Below are 24,257 nucleotides of genomic sequence, written 5' to 3'. Positions count from 1 at the left end.
CCTATATGTCATCTCCTCCTGTATATAGTATATACCTGTATGTCATCTCCCCTGTATATAGTATATTCTTGTGTCATCTCCTCCTGTATATAGTATATACCTGTGTCATCTCCTGTATATAGTATATACCTGTATGTCATCTCCTCCTGTAGATAATGTGTACCTGTATGTCATCTCCTCCTGTATATACCTGTATGTCATCTCCTCCTGTATGTAGTATATACCTGCGTGTCATCTCCCCCTGCATGTAGTATATACCTGTATGTCATCTCCTCCTGTATATAGTATATACCTGTATGTCACCTCCCCCTGTATATAGTATATACCTGTGTCATCTCCCCTGTATATAGTATATATCTGTATGTCATCTCCTCCTGTATATAGTATATACCTGTATGTCATATCCTCTGTATATAGTATATACCTGTGTCATTTCCTCCTGTATATAGTACATACCTGTGTGTCATGTCCTCCTGTACATAGTATACATGTGTGTCATCTCCTCCTGTATATAGTATATACCTGTATGTCATCTCCTGTATATAGTATATACCTGCATGTCATCTCCTGTATGTAGTATATACCTGTGTCAATTCCCCTGTATATAGTATGTTCCTGTGTGTCATCTCCTGTATATAGTATATACCTGTGTGTCATCTCCTGTATATAGTATAAGCCTGTGTCATCTCCTCCTGTATATAGTATATACCTGTGTGTCATCCCCTCCTGTATATAGTATATACCTGTATGTCACCTCCCTCTGTAAATTTAAATTCAAATTCAAAGAAGCTTTATTGGCAGGACTAAATAAACATTAGTTTTGCCAAAGCACGTGTTCAGTAGGGAACAGCGAGTAGGGACTGTGGAAACAATGGATGGGGTACAGGGTGGGGGTAAGGAAGTCCATGGCATATCATGGTTGTCTTTCTCACAGTCTATGGCATGCACTCACATACTGTGCTGCTATCTCCACTTCGCTCTCTTCTTCAGCCAGCAGGATATATGTTTCTCTTCCTCCTTCATGGAGCTGAATTTCGGGAAGAGATCGGAGAGTCTCCTGAAGTGAGTATCCCCTACTGCTGAGTATTTGGTGCAGTGTAGCAGGAAGTGGGTCTCATCCTCCAGGGCCTCCAGGTGACAGTGTAGGCACAGTCTGTCCTCCCTGGGCTTGTAGCTCTGTCTGTGCCGGCTGACCTCGATGGCCAGATTGTGGGCACTGAGTCTATACCGGCTCAGGATCTGGGGTCCGAGAGTTTCTCCAGATATGGAGCCAGTCTGTAGTCTCTCTGTAGTCTCTCTGTAGACTCTGGTACACGGTCAATTTCTGTGAGCTACTGATTTCGTTCCTCCAGACACTGACATACCTCTTGGCCCTCCTCTGCATCTTCCTGATTGTGGCTTTTGTCAGGTTGTTTTGGTTGACGGTTCGGTCAGGTTGGGTTCGGGTGAGCTGTTCCGGGGGTCCTGGTTTGTGGGGACCACCTATATGTAGCATGGCTTTATGGTGATGGGAGCTTGGGTTGCTACTCTGTAGGTGAGCCTAGAAGGACTGCGCCCTCCTCAGGACTGCTAGATGCAGTGGGAGTCTACCCAGCTCAGCCCGACAGGCACTGTGTTATGAACAGGTAATTCAGAACCACAATGGACATTGAAGTTCAGAGCACACAAAGTGACCTGACAATTATCAAAAACATAGGACGAGCTCTGAGACGTGGAAACTCTGCAGACCGCAATCCCTAATCCTATCACACCACACTAGAGGCAGCCGTGGATTGCGCCTAACGCTCCCTACGCAACTCGGCACAACCTGAGAAACTAACTAGCCCTGAAGATAGAAAAATAAGCCTACCTTGCCTCAGAGAAATTCCCCAAAGGAAAAGGCAGCCCCCCACATATAATGACTGTGAGTAAAGATGAAAATACAAACACAGAGATGAAATAGATTTAGCAAAGTGAGGCCCGACTTACTGAATAGACCGAGGATAGGAAAGATAGCTTTGCGGTCAACACAAAAACCTACAAACAACCACGCAGAGGGGCAAAAAGACCCTCCGCACCGACTAACGGTACGGAGGTGCTCCCTCAGCGTCTCAGAGCTTCCAGCAAGCAAGAAAAACCAAAATAGCAAGCTGGACAGAAAAAATAGCAAACAAAAATAACACAAGCAAAACTTAGCTTATGCAGGATAGACAGGCCACAAGAACGATCCAGGAGGAAGCAAGACCAATACTAGAACATTGACTGGAGGCCAGGATCAAAGCACCAGGTGGAGTTAAATAGAGCAGCACCTAACGACTTAACCTTATCACCTGAGGAAGGAAACTCAGAAGCCACAGTACCACTCTCCTCCACCAAAGGAAGCTCATAGACAGAACCAGCCGAAGTACCACTCTCGACCACAGGAGGGAGCTTGGCCACAGAATTCACAACAGCACTGTTGGTGGTGCTCTGATGGACCTGGATTAGGTGTTTACAGAATTCCAGGTGGAATATTTCTGTTGGACTGGAATCCCACTTTGACCAGTCTCGGTATGTGTGAGGGCCCCAGCCTTCACTACCGTACAGGAGGATTGGGGTGATTATGGCATCAAAGATTTTTAGCCAGACCCTCACTGGTGGCTTCAGATGGTAGAGTTTCCTTCGGATGGCATAGAATGTTTTGCAGGCCTTGTCCTTCAGGGTCTCTATGGCTTGTTTGAAGCTCCCTGACTGGTGAATTTCCAGGCCCAGGTAAGTATATTTGTCCGTTTCTGTAAGAGCGCAGTTGTTTAGCACAAATGGAATGTGCTGATCGGTCTTGGCTTTCACTTCTGGAACACCATAATGTTGCTTTTCTTTGCATTGATCGGTAGTGCCCATGTGGAGCTTAATTTCTACAGGATTTTTAGGTTTTCTTGGAGGCCTTTTTGTATATAGTATATACCTGTGTGTCATCTTCTCCTGTATGTAGGATATACCTGTGTGTCACCTCCCCCTGTATATAGTATATACCTGTGTCACCTCCCCTGTATATAATATATAACTGTGTGTCACCTCCCCCTGTATATAGTATATACCTGTATGTCACCTCCCCCTGTATATAATATATACCTGTCATCTCCCCTGTATTTAGTATATACGTGTATGTCATCTCCCCTGTATATAGTATATACCTGTATGTTGTCTCCCCTCTATATAGTATACACCTGTATGTCACCTCCCCTGTATATAGCTGTGTCATCTCCCCCTGTATATAGTATGAACCTGTGTCACCTCCCCCTGTATATAGTATATACCTGTATGTCATCTTCTGCTGTATATGGTATATGCCTGTGTCACCTCCCCCTGTATATAGTATATACCTGTATGTCATCTCCTCCTGTATATAGTATATACCTGTATTTCATCTTCCCTGTATATAGTATATACCGGTGTGTCATCTCCCCTCTATATAGTATATATCTGTATGTCATCTCCTCCTGTATATAGTATATACAGTGGGGCAAAAAAGTATTAAGTCAGTCAGCAATAGTGCAAGTTCCACCACTTAAAAAGATGAGAGGCGTCTGTCATTTACATCAAAGGTAGACCTCAACTATGGGAGACAAACTGAGAAAAAAAAATCCAGAAAATCACATTGTCTGTTTTTTTAACTATTTATTTGCATATTATGGTGGAAAATAAGTATTTAGTCAGAAACAAACAATCAAGATTTCTGGCTCTCACAGACCTGTAACTTCTTCTTTAAGAGTCTCCTCTTTCCTCCACTCATTACCTGTTGTAATGGCACCTGTTTAAACTTGTTATCAGTATAAAAAGACACCTGTGCACAACCTCAAACAGTCTGACTCCAAACTCCACTATGGTGAAGACCAAAGAGCTGTCAAAGGACACCAGAAACAAAATTGTAGCCCTGCACCAGGCCGGGAAGACTGAATCTGCAATAGCCAACCAGCTTGGAGTGAAGAAATCAACAGTGGGAGCAATAATTAGAAAATGGAAGACATACAAGACCACTGATAATCTCCCTCGATCTGGGGCTCCACGCAAAATCCCACCCCGTGGGGTCAGAATGATCACAAGAACGGTGAGCAAAAATCCCAGAACCACGCGGGGGGACCTAGTGAATGAACTGCAGAGAGCTGGGACCAATGTAACAAGGCCTACCATAAGTAACACACTACGCCACCATGGACTCAGATCCTGCAGTGCCAGACGTGTCCCACTGCTTAAGCCAGTACTTGTCCGGGCCCGTCTGAAGTTTGTTAGAGAGCATTTGGATGATCCAGAGGAGTTTTGGGAGAATGTCCTATGGTCTGATGAAACCAAACTGGAACTGTTTGGTAGAAACACAACTTGTCGTGTTTGGAGGAAAAAGAATACTGAGTTGCATCCATCAAACACCATACCTACTGTAAAGCATGGTGGTGGAAACATCATGCTTTGGGGCTGTTTCTCTGCAAAGGGGCCAGGACGACTGATCCGGGTACATGAAAGAATGAATGGGGCCATGTATCATGAGATTTTGAGTGCAAACCTCCTTCCATAAGCAAGGGCATTGAAGATGAAACGTGGCTGGGTCTTTCAACATGACAATGATCCAAAGCACGCCGCCAGGGCAACGAAGGAGTGGCTTCGTAAGAAGCATTTCAAGGTCCTGGAGTGGCCTAGCCAGTCTCCAGATCTCAACCCTATAGAAAACCTTTGGAGGGAGTTGAAAGTCCGTGTTGCCAAGCGAAAAGCCAAAAACATCACTGCTCTAGAGGAGATCTGCATGGAGGAATGGGCCAACATACCAACAACAGTGTGTGGCAACCTTGTGAAGACTTACAGAAAACGTTTGACCTCTGTCATTGGCAACAAAGGATATATTACAAAGTATTGAGATGAAATTTTGTTTCTGACCAAATACTTATTTTCCACCATAATATGCAAATAAAATGTTAAAAAAACAGACAATGTGATTTTCTGGATTTTTTTTTCTCAGTTTGTCTCCCATAGTTGAGGTCTAACTATGATGTAAATTACAGACGTCTCTCATCTTTTTAAGTGGTGGAACTTGCACTATTGCTGACTGACTAAATACTTTTTTGCCCCACTGTACCTGTGTCACCTCCCCCTGTATATAGTATGTACCTTTATGTCATCTCCTCCTGTATATAGTATATACCTGTATGTCATCTCCTCCTGTCTATAGTATATACCTGTGTCACCTCTCCCGATGACATATAGTATATACCTATGTGTCATCTCCCCCTGCATGTAGTATATACCTGTATGTCATCTCCTCCTGTATATAGTATATACCTGTATGTCATCTCCTCCTGTATATAGTATATACCTGTATGTAATCTCTGTTGTGAATTCAGCTTTTGGGCTCCCTCCGGTGGTTGTAGAGGGTAATGCAGTTGTGCCTGGACTGCAGGATTGGACAGGTGTATCTACTAATTGCAAAACTGACTGGGGTATATAGCTTTGCAGGACTCTTTAGTCCCTGCCAGTTGTCCATTGTTTTTGGAGGATTCACTTCCCTGCTGGTCTCTCCAGTTTGCTGTGCTTTTCTACAAAGATAAGTCCTGGCTTTGTTTTTGCTGTCCACCTGCTGTGGACCTTATAGTTCTGTGCATATTCATGTTTTTGTCTTGTCCAGCTTTGTCTGTGAAGGATTTTTTGCAGCCAAGCTGTGTCTCTGGAGATGCAGATATACCCCCCCATGTCTTTAGTCAGATGTGGTGATTCATATTTTCTGTGGTGGATATTTTCTAGTGTTTTTATACTGACCACATAGTACTCTGTTCTATTCTTTCTTTTTAGCTAGTATGGCCTCCTATGCTAAAATCTGATTTCATATCTGCGTATGTTATTTCCCTCTCCTCTCACAGACAATATTTGTGGGGGGCTATCTATCCTTTGGGGATTTTCTCTGAGGCAAGATAGGTTTCCTGTTTCTGTCTTTAGGGGAAGTTAGATCTTAGGCTGTGCCGAGGGGTCTAGGGAGTGTTAGGTAGCCCCCACGGCTACTTCTAGTTGCGCTGCTAGGTTCAGGGTTTGCGGTCAGTACAGAGACCACCTTCTCCAGAGTCCGTCTCATGCTGCTCCTAGGCCACCAGATCATAACAGTACAACTGGCCAACAATGAGTTAATTGCATCTCAGAAGAAGGGAGGGAAGCTTTTGAGCCATTTTTTTTTTCCTTAGCCTGTTTGGTATTATCCTCCCTCTTTATCTCTGGGTGGCTACGGAATCTAGTATTAACATGAATGTTCAGGAGTTAGTTTCTCGGGTGGATCAGCTTGCTGCTAGGGTACAGGGTATTTCAGATTTTATTGTTCAGACTCCTGCCTTAGAATCTAAGATTCCCACTCCTGATTTATTCTTTGGTGACAGATCCAAATTTTTGAGTTTCAAAAATAACTGTAAACTGTTTTTTGCATTAAGACCCCGGTCTTCTGGTGATCCTATTCAGCAGGTTAAAATCATCATATCTCTGCTGCGTGGTGACCCACAGGATTGGGCATTTTCCCTGGAAACTGGCAATCCTGCTTTGCTTAATGTTGATTCGTTCTTTCAGTTATTGGGGTTGTTGTATGATGAGCCTAATTCTGTGGATCAGGCTGAGAAAATCTTGTTGGCCCTGTGTCAAGGTCAAGAAGCGGCAGAATCGTATTGCCAGAAATTTAGAAAATGGTCTGTACTGACTAAATGGAATGAGGATGCCTTGGCGGCAATTTTCAGAAAGGGTCTTTCTGAATCCGTTAAAGATGTTATGGTGGGGTTCCCCACGCCTGCTGGTCTGAGTGATTCTATGTCTCTGGCCATTCAGATTGATCGGCGCTTGCGCGAGCGCAGAGTTGTGCACACTGTGGCGTTGTCCTCTGAGCGGAGCCCTGAGCCTATACAGTGTGATAGGATTTTGTCTAGAGCTGAACGTCAAACATTCAGGCGTCAGAATAGGTTGTGTTTTTACTGCGGCGATTCTGCTCATGTTATTTCTGATTGCCCTAAGCGTACAAAGAGAACCGCTAGTTCTGTTACCATCAGTACTGTACAACCTAAATTTCTGTTATCTGTGACCTTGATCTGCTCATTATCATCATTTTCTGTCATGGCATTTGTGGATTCAGGCGCCGCTCTGAACTTAATGGACTTAGAATTTGCCAGACGTTGTGGTTTTCCCTTGCAGCCTTTGCAGAACCCTATTCCTTTGAGGGGCATTGATGCTACACCGTTGGCTAAAAATAAACCTCAGTTTTGGACACAGCTGACCATGCGCATGGCGTCAGCCCATCAGGAAGATTGTCGTTTTCTGGTGTTGCATAATTTGCATGATAATATTGTGCTGGGTTTTCCATGGTGCAGCTACATAATCCGGTGTTAGATTGGAAATCCATGTCTGTGACTAGTTGGGGTTGTCAGGGGGTTCATGATCAGGTTCCTTTGATGTCAATTTACTCTTCCCCCTCTTCTGAAATTCCTGAGTTTTTGTCAGACTTCCAGGATGTATTCGATGAGCCCAAATCCAGTTCCCTTCCACCGCATAGGGACTGTGATTGTGCTATTGACTTGATTCCAGGTTGTAAGTTCCCTAAGGGCCGACTTTTCAACCTGTCTGTGCCTGAACATACCGCCATGCGGAGCTATATTAAGGAGTCTTTGGAGAAAGGGCATATTCGGCCATCTTCTTCACCGTTGGGAGCGGGGTTCTTTTTTGTTGCCAAGAAGGATGGCTCCTTGAGACCCTGTATTGATTATCGCCTCTTGAATAAGATCACGGTCAAATTTCAATACCCCTTGCCTTTGCTTACTGATTTGTTTGCTAGGATTAAGGGGGCTAGCTAGTTTACGAAGATTGACCTTCGAGGGGCATATAATCTTATTCGTATTAAGCAGGGTGACGAATGGAAAACTGCATTTAATACGCCCGAAGGCCATTTTGAATACCTTGTGATGCCATTCGGACTCTCTAATGCCCCATCTGTGTTCCAGTCCTTCATGCATGATATCTTTCGGAGTTATCTTGATAAATTCATGGTTGTATATTTGGATGATATTTTGATTTTTTCCAATGATTGGGAGTCTCATGTGAAACAGGTCAGGATGGTATTTCAGATCCTCCGTAATAATGCTTTATTTGTAAAGGGGTCAAAGTGCCTCTTTGGAGTGCAGAAGGTTTCTTTTTTGGGTTTCATTTTTTCTCCCTCATCTATAGAAATGGATCCGGTTAAGGTTCAGGCCATTCATGATTGGATTCAGCCCACATCTGTGAAGAGCCTTCAGAAATTCTTGGGCTTTGCTAATTTTTATCGTCGTTTCATTGCCAACTTCTCCAGTGTGGTTAAACCTCTGACCGATTTGACCAAAAAAGGTGCTGATTTGACGAATTGGTCCTCCGCGGCTGTTTCTGCCTTTCAGGAGCTTAAACGCCGATTTACTTCTGCCCCTGTGTTGCGTCAGCCAGATGTTTCTCTTCCATTTCAGGTTGAGGTTGACGCGTCTGAGATTGGGGCAGGGGCCGTTTTGTCTCAGAGGAATTCTGATGGTTCCTTGATGAAACCGTGTGCCTTCTTTTCTCGGAAGTTTTCGCCTGCGGAACGCAATTATGATGTTGGCAATCGGGAGTTGTTGGCTATGAAGTGGGCATTTGAGGAGTGGCGACATTGGCTTGAGGGGGCCAAGCACCGTATTGTGGTCCTGACCGATCATAAGAATCTGATTTACCTCGACGGCTGAATCCTAGACAGGATCGATGGTCCCTGTTTTTCTCCCGTTTTGATTTTGTGGTCTCGTACATTCCTGGTACTAAGAATGTTAAGGCGGATGCCCTCTCTAGGAGTTTTTTTTCCTGATTCCCCTGGGGTTCTTGAGCCGGTAGGCATTTTGAAGGAAGGGGTGATTCTTTCTGCCATCTCCCCTGATTTGCAACGGGTTCTTCAGGAATTTCAGGCTAATAAACCTGACCGCTGTCCTGTAGGGAAACTGTTTGTTCCTGATAGATGGACTAGTAAAGTGATTTCTGAGGTTCATTGTTCAGTGTTGGCTGGCCATCCTGGGATTTTTGGTACCAGAGATTTGGTTAGTAGGTCCTTTTGGTGGCCATCTTTGTCGCGGGATGTGCGTTCTTTTGTGCAGTCCTGTGGGATTTGTGCGCGGGCTAAGCCTTGATGTTCCCGCGCTAGTGGGTTGCTTTTGCCATTACCGGTCCCCGAGAGGCCCTGGACACATATTTCTATGGATTTTATTTCCGATCTTCCTGTTTCCCAAAGAATGTCGGTTATCTGGGTTGTCTGTGACCGATTTTCTAAGATGGTTCATTTGGTGCCTTTGCCTAAATTGCCTTCTTCTTCTGATTTGGTTCCGTTGTTTTTTCAGCATGTTTGCATGGTATTCCGGAGAATATTGTGTCCGACAGAGGTTCCCAGTTTGTTTCTAGGTTTTGGCAGGCCTTTTGTGCCAGGCTGGGCATTGATTTGTCTTTTTCTTCTGCATTTCATCCTCAGACAAATGGCCAGACTGAGCGAACTAATCAGACCTTGGAGACCTATTTGAGATGCTTTGTTTCTGCTGATCAGGATGATTGGGTGGCTTTTTTTGCCATTGGCCGAGTTTGCCCTTAATAATCGGGCTAGTTCGGCTACTTTGGTTTCACCTTTTTTTTGTAATTTTGGTTTTCATTCTCGCTTTTCTTCTGGGCAGGTTGAGCCTTCTGACCTTCCTGGTGTGGATTCTGTGGTCGACAGGTTGCAGCAGATTTGGGCTCATGTGGTGGACAATTTGGTGCTGTCTCAGGAGGAGGCTCAACGTTTTGCTAACCGTCGTCGGTGTGTTGGTTCCCGGCTTCGGGTTGGGGATCTGGTTTGGTTATCTTCCCGTCATGTTCCTATGAAGGTTTCTTCCCCTAAGTTTAAGCCTCGATTTATTGGTCCTTATAGGATTTCTGAGATTATTAATCCGGTGTCCTTTCGCCTGGCGCTTCCGGCCTCTTTTGCTATTCATAATGTCTTCCATAGATCTTTGTTGTGGAAATATGTGGAGCCCGTTGTTCCCTCTGTTGATCCTCCGGCCCCTGTGTTGGTCGATGGGGAGTTGGAATATGTTGTTGAGAAGATTTTGGATTCTCGTTTTTCGAGGCGGAAGCTTCAGTACCTTGTCAAATGGAAGGGTTATGGCCAGGAGGATAATTCTTGGGTTTCTGCCTCTGATGTCCATGCCGCTGATTTGGTTCGTACCTTTCATCGGGCTCATCCTGATCGGCCTGGGGGCTCTGGTGAGGGTTCGGTGACCCCTCCTCAAGGGGGGGTACTGTTGTGAATTCAGCTTTTGGGCTCCCTCCGGTGGTTGTAGAGGGTAATGCAGTTGTGCCTGGACTGCAGGATTGGACAGGTGTATCTACCAATTGCAAAACTGACTGGGGTATATAGCTTTGCAGGACTCTTTAGTCCCTGCCAGTTGTCCATTGTTTTTGGAGGATTCACTTCCCTGCTGGTCTCTCCAGTTTGCTGTGCTTTTCTACAAAGATAAGTCCTGGCTTTGTTTTTGCTGTCCACTTGCTGTGGACCTTATAGTTCTGTGCATATTCATGTTTTTGTCTTGTCCAGCTTTGTCTGTGAAGGATTTTTTTGCAGCCAAGCTGTGTCTCTGGAGATGCAGATATACCCCCAAAGGTCTTTAGTCAGATGTGGTGATTCGTATTTTCTGTGGTGGATATTTTCTAGTGTTTTTATACTGACCGCATAGTACTCTGTTCTATTCTTTCTTTTTAGAAATGGTATGGCCTCCTATGCTAAAATCTGATTTCATATCTGCGTGTGTTATTTCCCTCTCCTCTCACAGTCAATATTTGTGGGGGGCTATCTATCCTTTGGGGATTTTCTCTGAGGCAAGATAGGTTTCCTGTTTCTGTCTTTAGGGGAAGTTAGATCTTAGGCTGTGCCGAGTGGTCTAGGGAGTTTTAGGTACCCCCCACGGCTACTTCTAGTTGCATTGCTAGGTTCAGGGTCAGTACAGGGACCACCTTCTCCAGAGTCCGTCTCATGCTGCTCCTAGGCCACCAGATCATAACACATCTCCTCCTGTATATAGTATATACCTGTGTCACCTCCTCCTGTATATAGTATACACCTGTATTTCATCTTCCCTGTATATAGTATATACCGGTGTGTCATCTCCCCTCTATATAGTACATACCTGTATGTCATCTCCTCCTGTATATAGTATATACCTGTATGTCATCTCCTCCTGTATATAGTATATAGTACCTATGTGTCATATGCTCCTGTATATAGTATATACCTGTGTGTCATCTGCTCCTGTATATAGTATATACCTCTGTGTCTCATCTCCTCCTGTATATAGTATGCTCCACCCCTGAGTGTAATACCATTTAGTTAGAAATTGTAAAGAAGGAGTCATTTAGAGTGGCATTAGTTGTATATTTAATATGTAGTGGTGCTAATGTAGATGCACAAAATCAGCTGCAAGTAAGGCCCTAAACCACCTAGGGAGATGTAGATACTACAACAGGAAAAAAACTATATTGTACTTGCGCTATATAGAATGCATAGATTGAACACCAATATAATGTGGTTACCTGTGAGACAGGAATCGGCTTTATGGGGACAGCTTTTATGAAATTTTGGTGCTAAATAGGTACAAATAGAGATATGTCGATACAAGCTGGAGTCTAAAGAGAGTTAATAAAGGGGGTCTTAAAATTACAGATAAATAAAACTGACTGGAAAGTATACTGCTGTATTGCTATATATAGATGGACATGACACAAGGGGAAGAAAACAAATGCTGTGGGGAACAGGTAAATATTGAAAACTAGAGAGCGCGTTCCCCTATTAAAAATGTATATGTATATGTGTATAAGGACACGTACAGTGCAGGAATGTGATGGCTAAACATGCAGACTACAAGGTAAGAGTTCAGTGCCTGTGTCCAGGCACAGGTGTAGCTTGAGCCATAAAATATAAAAAATATGAAAACAATCTTGCTGAAGATGAAGAGAAGGTTTTTATATACTTATGTTCGCTTCCTGGGCAGAAGGCTGGTATAAGCGTCCTTAGCGCACTGTCCCGGCCGGTGACAGGCGCTCGAGCGGTAGGAAGTGAGGAGAACGTAGCGTGATGCTTGGTTTCGCTGCAGCTGGCAGGACCTGCGTAGCGCTCGGGTCACGTGACTCGAAGGTCACGTGGTGCCCCTGTGAGTGGTGCGGAACACTGTTTGAGCCAAAAAACCAACGCGTTTCGGAATACATCGGATTCCTTCATCAGGGTTGGCTCCCCCCTGTGTTAAAGGGCTTTATATACCCATGGCTCCACTTATGAATGTCAGTCAAATGCAAACAGTTCGACTTCATTATTTAATCCTTTGGGTTTAAGGGTGTCCAGCTCAAAAATATAGCGGGTTTCCTCCCTGGACATCTGTTTAACGTAATCGCAATTGCGCCAATCTCTTTTAACCATTTTCATTCCAGTTACCTTTACTCCCTGTAGAGACCCTCCATGATGGATTGAAAAATGCTTGGATAAGGGGTGTTCGTCATCTTTTTTTCTTATGTTGCGTAGGTGCTCGTTAATTCTCCTACACAGGGGACGTTTGGTCGCCCTACATACCTCTTCCTACAGGGACATTCAATAACATAAATCACTCCCTGTGTAGTGCTTGTAATGAAATCTGTAATTTGTAGTTGTGTACCATTTCGGGATATTACGGATTTTTGTTTTGTCAGATGTAATAGTTTACACATTTGACATTTATAACATGGGAAAAAACCTTTTATTAATTGTGTAAAGGGTCCCACATAGTTGTCAGATGGAACCGGATTCTGTACAGTAGAGGCAATAATGGTGCCCAGATTGCGTGCTTTTTTGAACTCAAAGCTCGGATGATTGGGTACTTTATCACCAATCACTTTGTTGTCTTTCAAGAGTGCCCAGTGCTTTTTTACAATTTTTCTTAATGATTTGGTATTTGAATTATATTGAATGATAATTGGGATAGACGCCTCATCCTTATTCTTTTTTTTTAATTTAAATAGATTTTTATTGAAAATAAACATGAACATTACATTTTATGCATTTTCCAATATATTACAAAGTTTCTTCATTTTCCAAACCCCCAACAATCCCAACAAACCCCAAACCTCCCCCTCCCATGACAGCTCCTTCCCAATTATACTTTTGTTACCAGTATTGATGGCTCTTTGAGCCGCTTGACTCACTTATGACCGCTTATTCCTCTAGCAATCTCCCCCCTTCACAGGTCTTCATTCGCCCATTTCCCATTCCCACTCATCCCAGCTCGAGCCACGGAGACCACATTTTGTCAAACATTTCTGTTTTCCCACGTCTTTTGTAGACCCCCTTTTCCAGATTGAGACCATGTTTAACATATTTCAGGAACTCACCCCTTGTAGGCGGCTCCTCCTTGATCCAGTTCCTTGCTATCATCTTCCTAGCCATATATAATAGCCTAGCTATTGCTATCTTCCAGGTGTTATCCACTCTAATTTCCTCCACATATCCCAGTAGGCACACCATCGGATCTCTCGGCACTCTGCATTTATACGCCCCTTCCACACGGCTCAGTACCACCAGCCAAAAAGCAGCCAGTCTTGGACATGTCCACATCATGTGGTATATTCCTGCATTCTCAGTCCTACATCTCGGGCATTCAGAGTCAGCACGCAACCCCGCTCTGTGCAACACTTCCGGTGATTTATAGACTCTGTGCAAGATGTACAGCTGCGATAGTCTATACGGCTCACTTAGTGACACTCGTGGAACCCACTCCAACACCGACTCCCAGGTTTCATTCTCCATTGGGCCTAAATCTCTTTCCCATTTAGCTCTCGCTTTTAGAGGGAAATCCAGCAAATATGCATGCAGTAGGTCCTTATAAAGGGTGGAAATGACTCCCCTTGTGGACCCTTCCCCACACACGTATTCCAGAACTATGTCCTCTTGGATCTCAATACCATCGCCCCTGTTTTGAGCTTTAAAAGCGTGCTTCATCTGGGCATATTGATACTCCCCAGTCGGTCTCAATCCAAACTCCCCCTGCAGCTGCGAAAAGGACTTAAACACTCGTTGTTGAATTATCTGAGCAACCAAATGGATTCCTTTGGCCTGCCACTCTGTCAGCACTCCAAGAGCCGCAAGCTCAACCAAATTATTATTAAGCCATATCGGTGTAAATTTAGTCAGTCCCGTGACCCCCCGAATCTGTCGCAGTCTGGTCCATAATTTATGTATCAAAAACATAGTTGGATACAATTTCCCCAATACGCCCAAGGAGCCATCCTCCAGACACTGCACCACCGGTCGTCGGTTTGTCACCCCCTCCATCAAGTGTTGTACCGCACTGGAGGACGCCTCCCGCGCCCAGCCCTTCAAATGCTGACTCTGGGCTGCAAGAAAATATAACTCAGGGTTGGGTAAAGCCAACCCTCCATCTTCCTTGGGTCGCTGAAGCGTCTCCAGGCCAATACGTGGGTACTGCCTCCCCCATATCAGGCTTCTAAAAAGAGCATTAATCTGCCGGAACTTCCCACGTGGAATCCAAACTGGCGCGTTATGTAGGACGTAGAGTATTTTGGGCATCAGAACCATTTTAATAAGATTAACCCTACCCACCAATTTATTCCACGCATCTACTTTTGCCTTAAGGACGCCCATGAGAGGAGTCAAATTCCTATACAAAAACTCTGTAACTGGCATCGAGATCCATATTCCCAGGTATTTAAAAAGGGATGCCACCTTAAGCCGCCCCTCTCCCAATGGCTCATTTCCACTCTCCTCCACCCCATCCACCTCAAAGAGGACCGATTTATCCCAATTTATCCTCAGTCCCGACAAGGCTCCAAATTTTTCAATGATCTCGATGGCCCCTTTCAGGGCGTCGTCCGGGTCCGCCAGGAACAGTAAGATGTCGTCTGCATATAACGCAATCTTCTCCTCAACACTCCCATATCTGAACCCAGGGACCTCATCCGACTGTCGGATCTTGGCGGCCAGTGGCTCCACCGCCAGGGCAAACAGAAGGGGCGACAGTGGGCATCCCTGCCTCGTACCTCTGGCCAACTTTATAGGCTGAGAAAGTTCCCCATTCACTCTGATTCTAGCTGTTGGTAATGAATATAGCAGTTGAATCCACGACACAAATTGCGGTCCAATACCCATACACTTCAACACCCGCCAGAGATATCCCCACTCCACACTGTCAAACACCTTATGGGCATCCAAGGATGCAATGACCCCTCGGCCACAGTTGTCAGACTTCAGCTGCAGATTCATATACAGCTTCCGCAGATTAACCGCTGCAGACCTGTCAGGCATAAAGCCGGACTGATCCGGATGTACAAGGTTAGTAATGACACTGGACAGACGGGAAGCTAACACCCTGGCCAAGAGCTTGACATCGATGGTTAACAGAGAGATTGGGCGATATGACTCAGGTTTCCCCAGATCCTTGTCCTCCTTCGGAATAACCACTATAATAGCCTCCCTCATAGATGCTGGGAGATACCCTTGGCATCCAGCCTCCTCCAGTACTAACTTTAATCTGGGAATCAACACTTCCCCCAAGCTTTTATAGATTTCGGCTGGTAACCCATCAACTCCAGGTGCCTTCCCATTGCCTCATCCTTATTCTTAGCCAGATACTTGTCATCCTTCTTATGGTCACAAAGGAGTTGTTCAAATCCCTGTCATGGCTAGCCCAATCTCCAGACCTGAACCCTATTGAAAACCTCTGGAATGTAATCAAGAGGAAGATGGATAGTCGCAAGCCATCAAACAAAGAACTGCTTAAATTTTTGTACCAGGAGTGGCATAAGGTCACCCAGAAGCAGTGTGAAAGACTGATGGAAAGCATGACAAGGCGCATGAAAGCTGTGATTAAAAATCATGGTTATTCCACAAAATATTGATTTCTGAACTCTTTTTGAGTTAAAACATTAGTATGGTTGTTTCTAAATGATTATGAACTTGTTTTCTTAGCATTATTTGAGGTCTGCAAGCAATGCATTTTTTTGTTATTTTGACTATTTCTCATTTTCTGAAAATAAATACAAAATGTATTGCATGGAACTTCGGAGACATGTTGTCAGTAGCTTATAGAATAAATTTTTTTTTTACATTTTACTCAAAAATATACCAACAAATAGAAAAATCAGACAAACTTAAAATTTTGCAATGGTCTCTTAATTTTCGCCAGAGCTGTATATAGATGTTTGATTTCATTATATATTTTGTTTGCATTATTTCTTGCCATTGTTAGTACACTGAAGGTCACTGTTTGACCAAAACGTCAGGATACTGTACTACAGTTTTGACTGCATTAAAATTACCTCGTATCTTCAAAAGTTGAGTGCCAAGTCTCTTAATCACAGACACCCTTATTAGGCATATAAGTATCGTAGTAACTAGGCCGTAACATACTATCGAGTACTTGGGGGCAGAGGGCACTCAGCTGACCTCTGTCACACCTTCTTCGATGCCATGTTTGCAAGTGGTTAAACTGCCAGAGTTTTTGTTGCAGCCGCCCCTGTTCCATCCCTGCGGTGTACATCTATGTTCTGGGGCCCAAAAGAGTTAATTTTTTTTAAACAATTGTTTATTGTGTGAAAAAAATAAAATGTGTCTTCTGCTTTTTCCATGTTTTTTTCTTTTTACAAGAATTGTTGGAGACAATATTTTTTAGAAATATTTTAACACCTGTTTTTTTTTTTTTCCTGGTGTTTTTCTTGTAGTATAGGAAAGCCTAAAGGTACCTTCACACTAAACAACTTCACAACGATATCGCTAGCGATCCGTGACGTTGCAGCGTCCTGGCTAGCGATATCGTTGTGTTTGACACGCAGCAGCGATCTGGATCCTGCTGGGAGATCGCTGGTCGGAGCTAGAAGGCCAGAACTTTATTTCGTCGCTGGATCTCCCGCAGACATCGCTGAATCGGCGTGTGTGATGCCGATTCAGCGATGTCTTCACTGGTAACCAGGGTAAACATCGGGTTACTAAGCGCAGGGCCGCGCTTAGTAACCCGATGTTTACCCTGGTTACCAGCGTAAACGTAAAAAAACAAACACTACATACTTACATTCCGGTGTCTGTCCCCCGGCGCTGTGCTTCTCTGCACTTTCAGCGCCGGCAAGCCGTAAAGCACAGCGGTGATGTCACCGCTTTGCTTTACGGCTAGCCGGCGCTCACACAGTGCAGGAAAGCACAGTGCCGGGGGACAGACACCGGAATGTAAGTATGTAGTGTTTTTTTTTTTTTTTACGTTTACGCTGGTAACCAGGGTAAACATCGGGTTACTAAGCGCGGCCCTGCGCTTAGTAACCCGATGTTTACACTGGTTACCAGGGGACTTCGCATAGTTGGTCGCTGGAGAGCTGTGTGACAGCTGTGTGACAGCTCTCCAGCGACCAAACAGCGACGCTGCAGCGATCGGGATCGTTGTCTAGATCGCTGCAGCGTCGCTAAATGTGAAGGTACCTTTAGGCCAGAAATAAACCCCATAAAACATTGTACATGGAGACTTTGGGATAAGATAACTTCTGTCCGCGGTGTTTGTGCAAGCAAAAAAAACTTTTATAAAAGCCTCAAACTTCTGTGTGTGAATCAGGCCTGAGATCTAACGTGATAGAAGATTACAGTGCGGGGAAGACGGGAAACCTTCATATAGACGGCCGGTGGTGATGGAGTCAGTGACCGACTCTGGACAAATATGTTCCTAGAGCCGTAGTAGAAGATGGAGATGTCGTCCTCATCATGAAGTAGTTATTTCTCCTGTCACGTGTAATGGATATCTCCTGCAGTATTGCTAATGCCGATTCCAGTGTCGGTAAATGAGACGAGAATTAGCGTTATGGAAGATGAGTCTATGAGGAACGTATTCAGCTGCCGACTCCGAGGGAGAAACTGCTTGTTGTCTGTGGCCTAAATATATAAGTTTTATTAGTAGATGAAAAGAAGAAAACTAAATACTGTAAAATAATAAATCTGCTCATATGTTTCCCTTATTATCTCCAGCAATTGTATTATTACACAGGATTTTTACGATGTTACATCGGCTCATCTTCTCATTCAGGTCTCTACAATATCGGATCTTCTCAGTGAAGATCTTCTATATAAGAGAATTTTCCTGATTTACCCATCAATGATAGATATGGCCAGAGACAAGATGGTGGAGAGGATATTACACCTCACCCTAGAGATCCTCTTCTGTCTTACTGGAGAGGTGAGAGATTCTGATGACGTCACATTACATCATTCTTATCTATGGGAATAACAGATGGACAGAACTGGGGAGGTGAGGACTCTGGAAATGTCTGTAGTGAGATTTATTAATGTATCTCTCCATAACCAGGATTACACAGTAGTGAAGAAGACCTCTAGTGATCGCTGTCAGAACCCTGTGTCTGAGGGATGGGGAAGACCGCAGAGCCCAATCACGGGGCCTCCACCCCACCCCCTGATACATGAGGACATCAATGACCAGAAGATCCTAGAACTCCTCTACAAGATGATTGAGCTGCTGACTGGAGAGGTGACACTGCTGGGAATGCTGGGACATTATACAGTAACACTATGAAGGGATCGGGGGGATGACGGTATCATTGTATGTGTCAGGTTCCTATAAGGTGTCAGGATGTCGCAGTTTATTTCTCCATGGAGGAGTGGGAGTATTTAGAAGGAAACAAAGATCTGTACAAGGACGTCATAATGGACATTCCCCAGCCCCTCACATCACCAGGTAATAGACAGTACTAAATACACACGGCCTATAATTATCTGTATGTAAAGAATGAATTCAGTCCCTGTATGTGTTTCCTCCAGATCTATCTAGCAAGAGGAGAACACCAGAGAGATGTCCCCGTCCTCTTCTTCCACAGGACTGTAAACAGGAAGATCCCAATGTTCCTCAGGATCATCAGGTAGATGGAGAGGAGTAATGAGATCTCCCCTATGATGTGTAGACGGCTGTGAAGATCTTGTGCTCAGTCTTGTTTTATCCACCAGTATTACTGTATATGTTTTATACTTGTGTAATGAGATCGGTGGAGATGGCAGGATTAGAGCTGATCATAGATGTGACTTCTCCTTCTGTCTGTGACTTTTACAATGTTTGTTTCAGGGTGAAGATCTGACCCATATTAATACTACAGAGACATATGTGAGGGGTGATGAGTGGTGTAAAGAGGAGATTCCTACATATGACTACCCAGGTGAGTAGTGACCACTAAATGCAGAGAAGTCACAGATTCTTCTCAGTCACTGGCTGTGGCTGCTTTATCGGTGGTGTAGTGCGGCCGTATCATAATCATGTGATCACCATTTTGCCTCTAGACCACAACATTCTCCTCCACCCAAAAATCTTCAAATGACTTTGGGCATTGAAAGCCCTTTTATATAGAACTTACAACCTGGAGGATCCACCTACCCCCTGGGATTAGTAGACTCTGACCGTTACCTGCCCAGATCTGTAAACTACAAATCCAAATGACAGCGTACGTAGAATGTGCTGACAAGTTAGAAAATCATTTGAAGAAAACTATTATGATGGGCCTGTAAGAGAAAGCGGAGGGTAATGATGCTGTTGGCTTTCTAGTACACTGATATCTTATTGGATGAATCTTCCTTCTCTCCCTTCTGTGCTGCTGAATGTGCTCATATGGTCCCTACAAGACCAGGTCCAGTCTTTCTGGCCAAACTTCGCTTTTATGATCAACATTAAATGTGCAGTGAGGACCAAACGTGGATTTCCCTTTCTCCTGACTTCTCAATTTGTATTACAACTAACTAATTTCATGGAAGATTGTGATAAACTACATAAAACACATTATACTGTATCTCTAAGCTGTGCGTGGCTGATGGCTGTAATATACATTTATTCACCCCTGCAGGAGATGTGTTGGCTCGAGCCCTGGTTTCATGGATTCACTCTGCGTCATGAATTACATTGGTTTCGGACCTAAGTAATTCAGATTACTGCACAATCTCTCCTGAAATGTGGAGCAATATTATTTTCTCTAATCTTCTGGTCAGGACTCACAGTAGCTCCAATAGTCCACCATAAATGAATGCAACTCCTATTTACTGTTGGAGTTCTCCCTTCATGCATACGCTGTTGTTGGAGACGTAACAGTATAAAAAAAGTATTTTTTTTTATCTGTTCATTCGGTATGATAGTTTGTGGTGGGATTGTCCTGCATCACTTATGTGAGTATGTAGCTTATTTAATCTATATTTGTAGTTTTTAGTTAATGAGATTCTCGTGCTCTGGGGCGGGGCTGTGGGCGGGGCTTTATGTGTTGCTCTAATTACATATTCATCTGTATTGGCTTATGACAGGTTACTGATCCCTTAATGACCTGACACCATTTTTACATAATGCATATAATAGTGTTGATATTATTGCTGATAATGCCTATAATATTGAGGCTATTATGAAGCTTAGGCCGGCGTCACACTAGAGAGGAATACGGATGTATGAGAGGCGCAAAAACAACACATTGCACAAAGACCAATGTTTCTCTATGGGGCAGCTCCTATCTGCCGTATATTTCTCTGCCGTATTTTACATGCGCAGAAAATCGCAGCATGCTGCGTTTGTCAGCGTATTGCGCAAAAAAATCCACCAGTGGAAGTCTATGGGGGCGAGAAAAATACGGATTACTCACAGAGCATGCGTGTGACTTGCGACAAATGTGCAGCGGTGTTCTATAGAAAAGCCGGCAATTCGGTGCGGTGTACAGTAAAACCACACTGACAGGATAGAATAGAATAGATAAAATTATTATATACACATAGTATAGGTGTGTGTGTGTGTGTGTGTGTATATATATATATATATATATATATATATATATAATGTATATATGTCATTGACACACACACACACACACACATATATATGTATATACTAGATTGTGGCCCGATTCTAACGCATCGGGTATTCTAGAATATGCATGTCCCCGTAGTATATGGACAATGATGATTCCAGAATTCGCGGCAGACTGTGCCCGTCGCTGATTGGTCGAGGCAACCTTCATGACATCATCGTCGCCATGGCAACCATTATGACATCTACGTCGATACTGTGCCCGTCGCTGATTGGTCGAGGCAACCTTTATGACATCATCGTCGCCATGCTGTGCCCGTCGCTGATTGGTCAAGGCCTGGCGGCCTCGACCAATCAGAGACGCGGGATTTCCAGGACAGACAAACAGACAGACAGACAGACGGAAAAACCCTTAGACAATTATATATATAGATATGTATATATATGTGTATATATAAATATATATATACCGTATATACGGTATATGTGGCTCATTGCCGAAAGCCCTGTCTGCAACAGACAAGTGAGTAGGCCTATGAGCAGTTACGAACCCTTGGCCTTCTCCACATCTTCCGCCATGGAGGATCATGTGTATAACCTACACAGGACTCCAGCTCCCCCATGCACGAGACTGCTGGCATCTGTCATGTGCCCAAGCCAGCCTATCGGGACTCTCAGATGCGTCGGGCCATTTTGATGTGGATGGGGAACGCCATCTAGAGGACTGAGATATGTGGCAGCTCCTATATGAGTTGTGTCTGTGGTGGTAACAGGAGGAATGTCTTTTAGAGGGACAGTGAGAATGATATCGGGAATCATCAGAGGAGGATGGGAAGTACCTGCAGCGTCTGTGCCTGGGTCTGTTGCAGCTATGGAGTGTGTTGGGGGCATATAAATCCTCAATAAGGGGTGAGTTACGGGCCATAACTGGAAATGTTGTGCTGTTTAGCATGAGGGGTGTTATAACATTACCATATTCAATATTATGGGTGGTGTTTGGGATGGCGGGGCTTAATGTACATCATTTAGCTATTTGGGAAGTTATAGGGGGTGTTGTGGGTGCATCAATAGTGCTTGGTGCAATTACACTTGCAATCTAGATTGCCAATCTAGACCAATCAGCGACGGGCACAGTATCGACGTAGAAATCCCGCGTCTCTGATTCGGCCTCGACCAATCAGCGACGGGCACAGTGACGATGATGTCATAAAGGACGTAGAAATCCCACGTTTCTGATTCAGCGACGGGCACAGTATCGACGTAGATGTCATAATGGTTGCCATGGCGACGATGATGTCATAAAGGTTGCCTCGACCAATCAGCGACGGGCACAGTCTGCCGCGAATTCTGGAATCATCATTGTCCATATACTACGGGGACATGCATATTCTAGAATACCCGATGCGTTCGTTGTCTAAGGGTTTTTCCGTCTGTCTGTCTGTCTGTCTTTCTGTCTGTCTGTCTGTCCTGGAAATCCCGTGCCTCTGATTGGTCGAGGCCTCCAGGCCTCGACCAATCAGCGACGGGCACAGTATCGACGTAGAAATCCCGCACAGTCTGCCGCGAATTCTGGAATCCTCATTGTCCATATACTACAGGGACATGCATATTCTAGAATACCCGATGCGTTAGAATCGGGCCACAATCTAGATTGGTCTAGATTGGTCTAGATTGTGGCCCGATTCTAACGCATCGGGTGTTCTAGAATATGCATGTCCACGTAGTATATAGACAATGATGATTCCAGAATTCGCGGCAGACTGTGCCCGTCGCTGACTGGTCGAGGCAACCTTTATGACATCATCGTCGCCATGGCAACCATTATGACATCTACGTCGATACTGTGCCCGTCGCTGAATCAGAAACGTGGGATTTCTACGTCCTTTACGACATCATCGTCACTGTGCCCGTCGCTGATTGGTCGAGGCCTGGCGGCCTCGACCAATCAGACGCGGGATGTCTACGTCCTTTATGACATCATCGTCGCTGTGCCTGTCGCTGATTGGTCGAGGCCTGGCGGCCTTGACCAATCAGAGACGCGGGATTTCCTGGACAGACAGACAGACGGACAGAAAAACCCTTAGACAATTATATATATAGATATGTATATATATGTATATATATGTGTATATATAAATATATATATACCGTATATACTCGAGTATAAGCCGAGATTTTCAGCCCATTTTTTGGGGCTGAAAGTCCCCCTCTCGGCTTATACTCGAGTCATACCCGGGGGTCGGCAGGGGAGGGGGAGCGGGGGCTGTGTAATTATACTTACCTACTCCTGGCGTGGTCCCTGGACGTCCCTGCTTCTTCCAGCGCTGCAGCTTCTTCCTGTATGAGTGGTCACATGGCACCGCTCATCACAGAAATGAATATGCGGCTCCACTTCCCATAGAGGTGGAGGCGCATATTCATTACTGTATATGAGCGGTAACGCTGCCCGCTCAATACAGGAAGAAGATGCAGCGCCGGGGAAGAAGCAGGGACGCAGCGCCAGGACCAGGTAAGTATACGGGGAGGGGGAGCGCTGCGCTGTGCTATAGTCACCTGCTCCTCGGTCCGGGTGTCGCTCTGTCTTCAGCAGTGACGCTCAGGTGAGAGGGCGCGGTGACGTAGTCAGTGCGCACCCTCTGCTGAATGTCAGTGCCGAAGACGGAGCCGCACGAGGAGCAGGTGACAGTGCCAGGGTCCTGAGCGAAGAGAAGTGAGTGTGATTTTTTTTTTTTTTTTTTTTATGGCAGCCACAGCATATGGGGCAAGTAGCTGTGCAGAGCATCTTATGGGGCCATACTTGTGCAGCATTATATGGGGCAAGTGACTGTGCAGAGCATCTTATGGGGCCATACTTGTGCAGCACTATATGGGGCAAGTGGCTGTGCAGAGCAGCTTATGGGGCCATACTTGTGCAGCACTATATGGGGCAAGTGACTGTACGGAGCATCTTATGGGCCCATACTTGTGCAGCACTATATGGGGCAAGTGACTGTGCAGAGCATCTTATGGGGCCATACTTGTGCAGCACTATATGGGGCAAGTGGCTGTACGGAGCATCTTATGGGGCCATAACGCTTATGCAGCACTATATGGGGCAAGTGTCTGTACGGAGCATCTTATGGGGCCATAACACTTGTGCAGCACTATATGGGGCAAGTGACTGTGCGGAGCATCTTATGGGGCCATAACGCTTGTGCAGCACTATATGGGGCAAGTGAATGTATGGAGCATCTTATGGGGCCATAACACTTGTGCAGCACTATAAGGGGCAAGTGACTGTATGGAGCATCTTATGGGGCCATAACACTTGTGCAGCACTATAAGGGGCAAGTGGCTGTGCGGAGCATCTGTATGGGGCCATAACGCTTGTGCAGCACTATATGGGGCAAGTGGCTGTGCAAAGCATCTGTATGGGGCCAATAACACTTG

General features: G+C 44.8%; 1 protein-coding gene across 2 annotated transcripts in view; it reads left to right on the top strand.

Moving 5' to 3' along the window:
* Positions 1 to 24,257, top strand: part of LOC138663341 (oocyte zinc finger protein XlCOF22-like) — a 75,190-nt gene that overhangs the window by 14,565 nt on the left and 36,368 nt on the right. The window contains exons 2-6 of one of the 2 annotated variants that reach the window (XM_069749517.1): positions 18,075 to 18,224; positions 18,354 to 18,533; positions 18,617 to 18,740; positions 18,824 to 18,921; positions 19,122 to 19,212. In XM_069749517.1, coding sequence (XP_069605618.1) covers positions 18,075 to 18,224; positions 18,354 to 18,533; positions 18,617 to 18,740; positions 18,824 to 18,921; positions 19,122 to 19,212 — 643 coding nt within the window. The remainder of the gene's footprint in view (positions 1 to 18,074; positions 18,225 to 18,353; positions 18,534 to 18,616; positions 18,741 to 18,823; positions 18,922 to 19,121; positions 19,213 to 24,257) is intronic. The other variant, XM_069749518.1, reaches the window with a different exon arrangement.

Source organism: Ranitomeya imitator, chromosome 2 (assembly GCF_032444005.1).
Source record: "Ranitomeya imitator isolate aRanImi1 chromosome 2, aRanImi1.pri, whole genome shotgun sequence".
NCBI classification, from domain to species: domain Eukaryota; kingdom Metazoa; phylum Chordata; class Amphibia; order Anura; family Dendrobatidae; genus Ranitomeya; species Ranitomeya imitator.
This window is presented reverse-complemented; position numbering and strand designations above follow the sequence as displayed.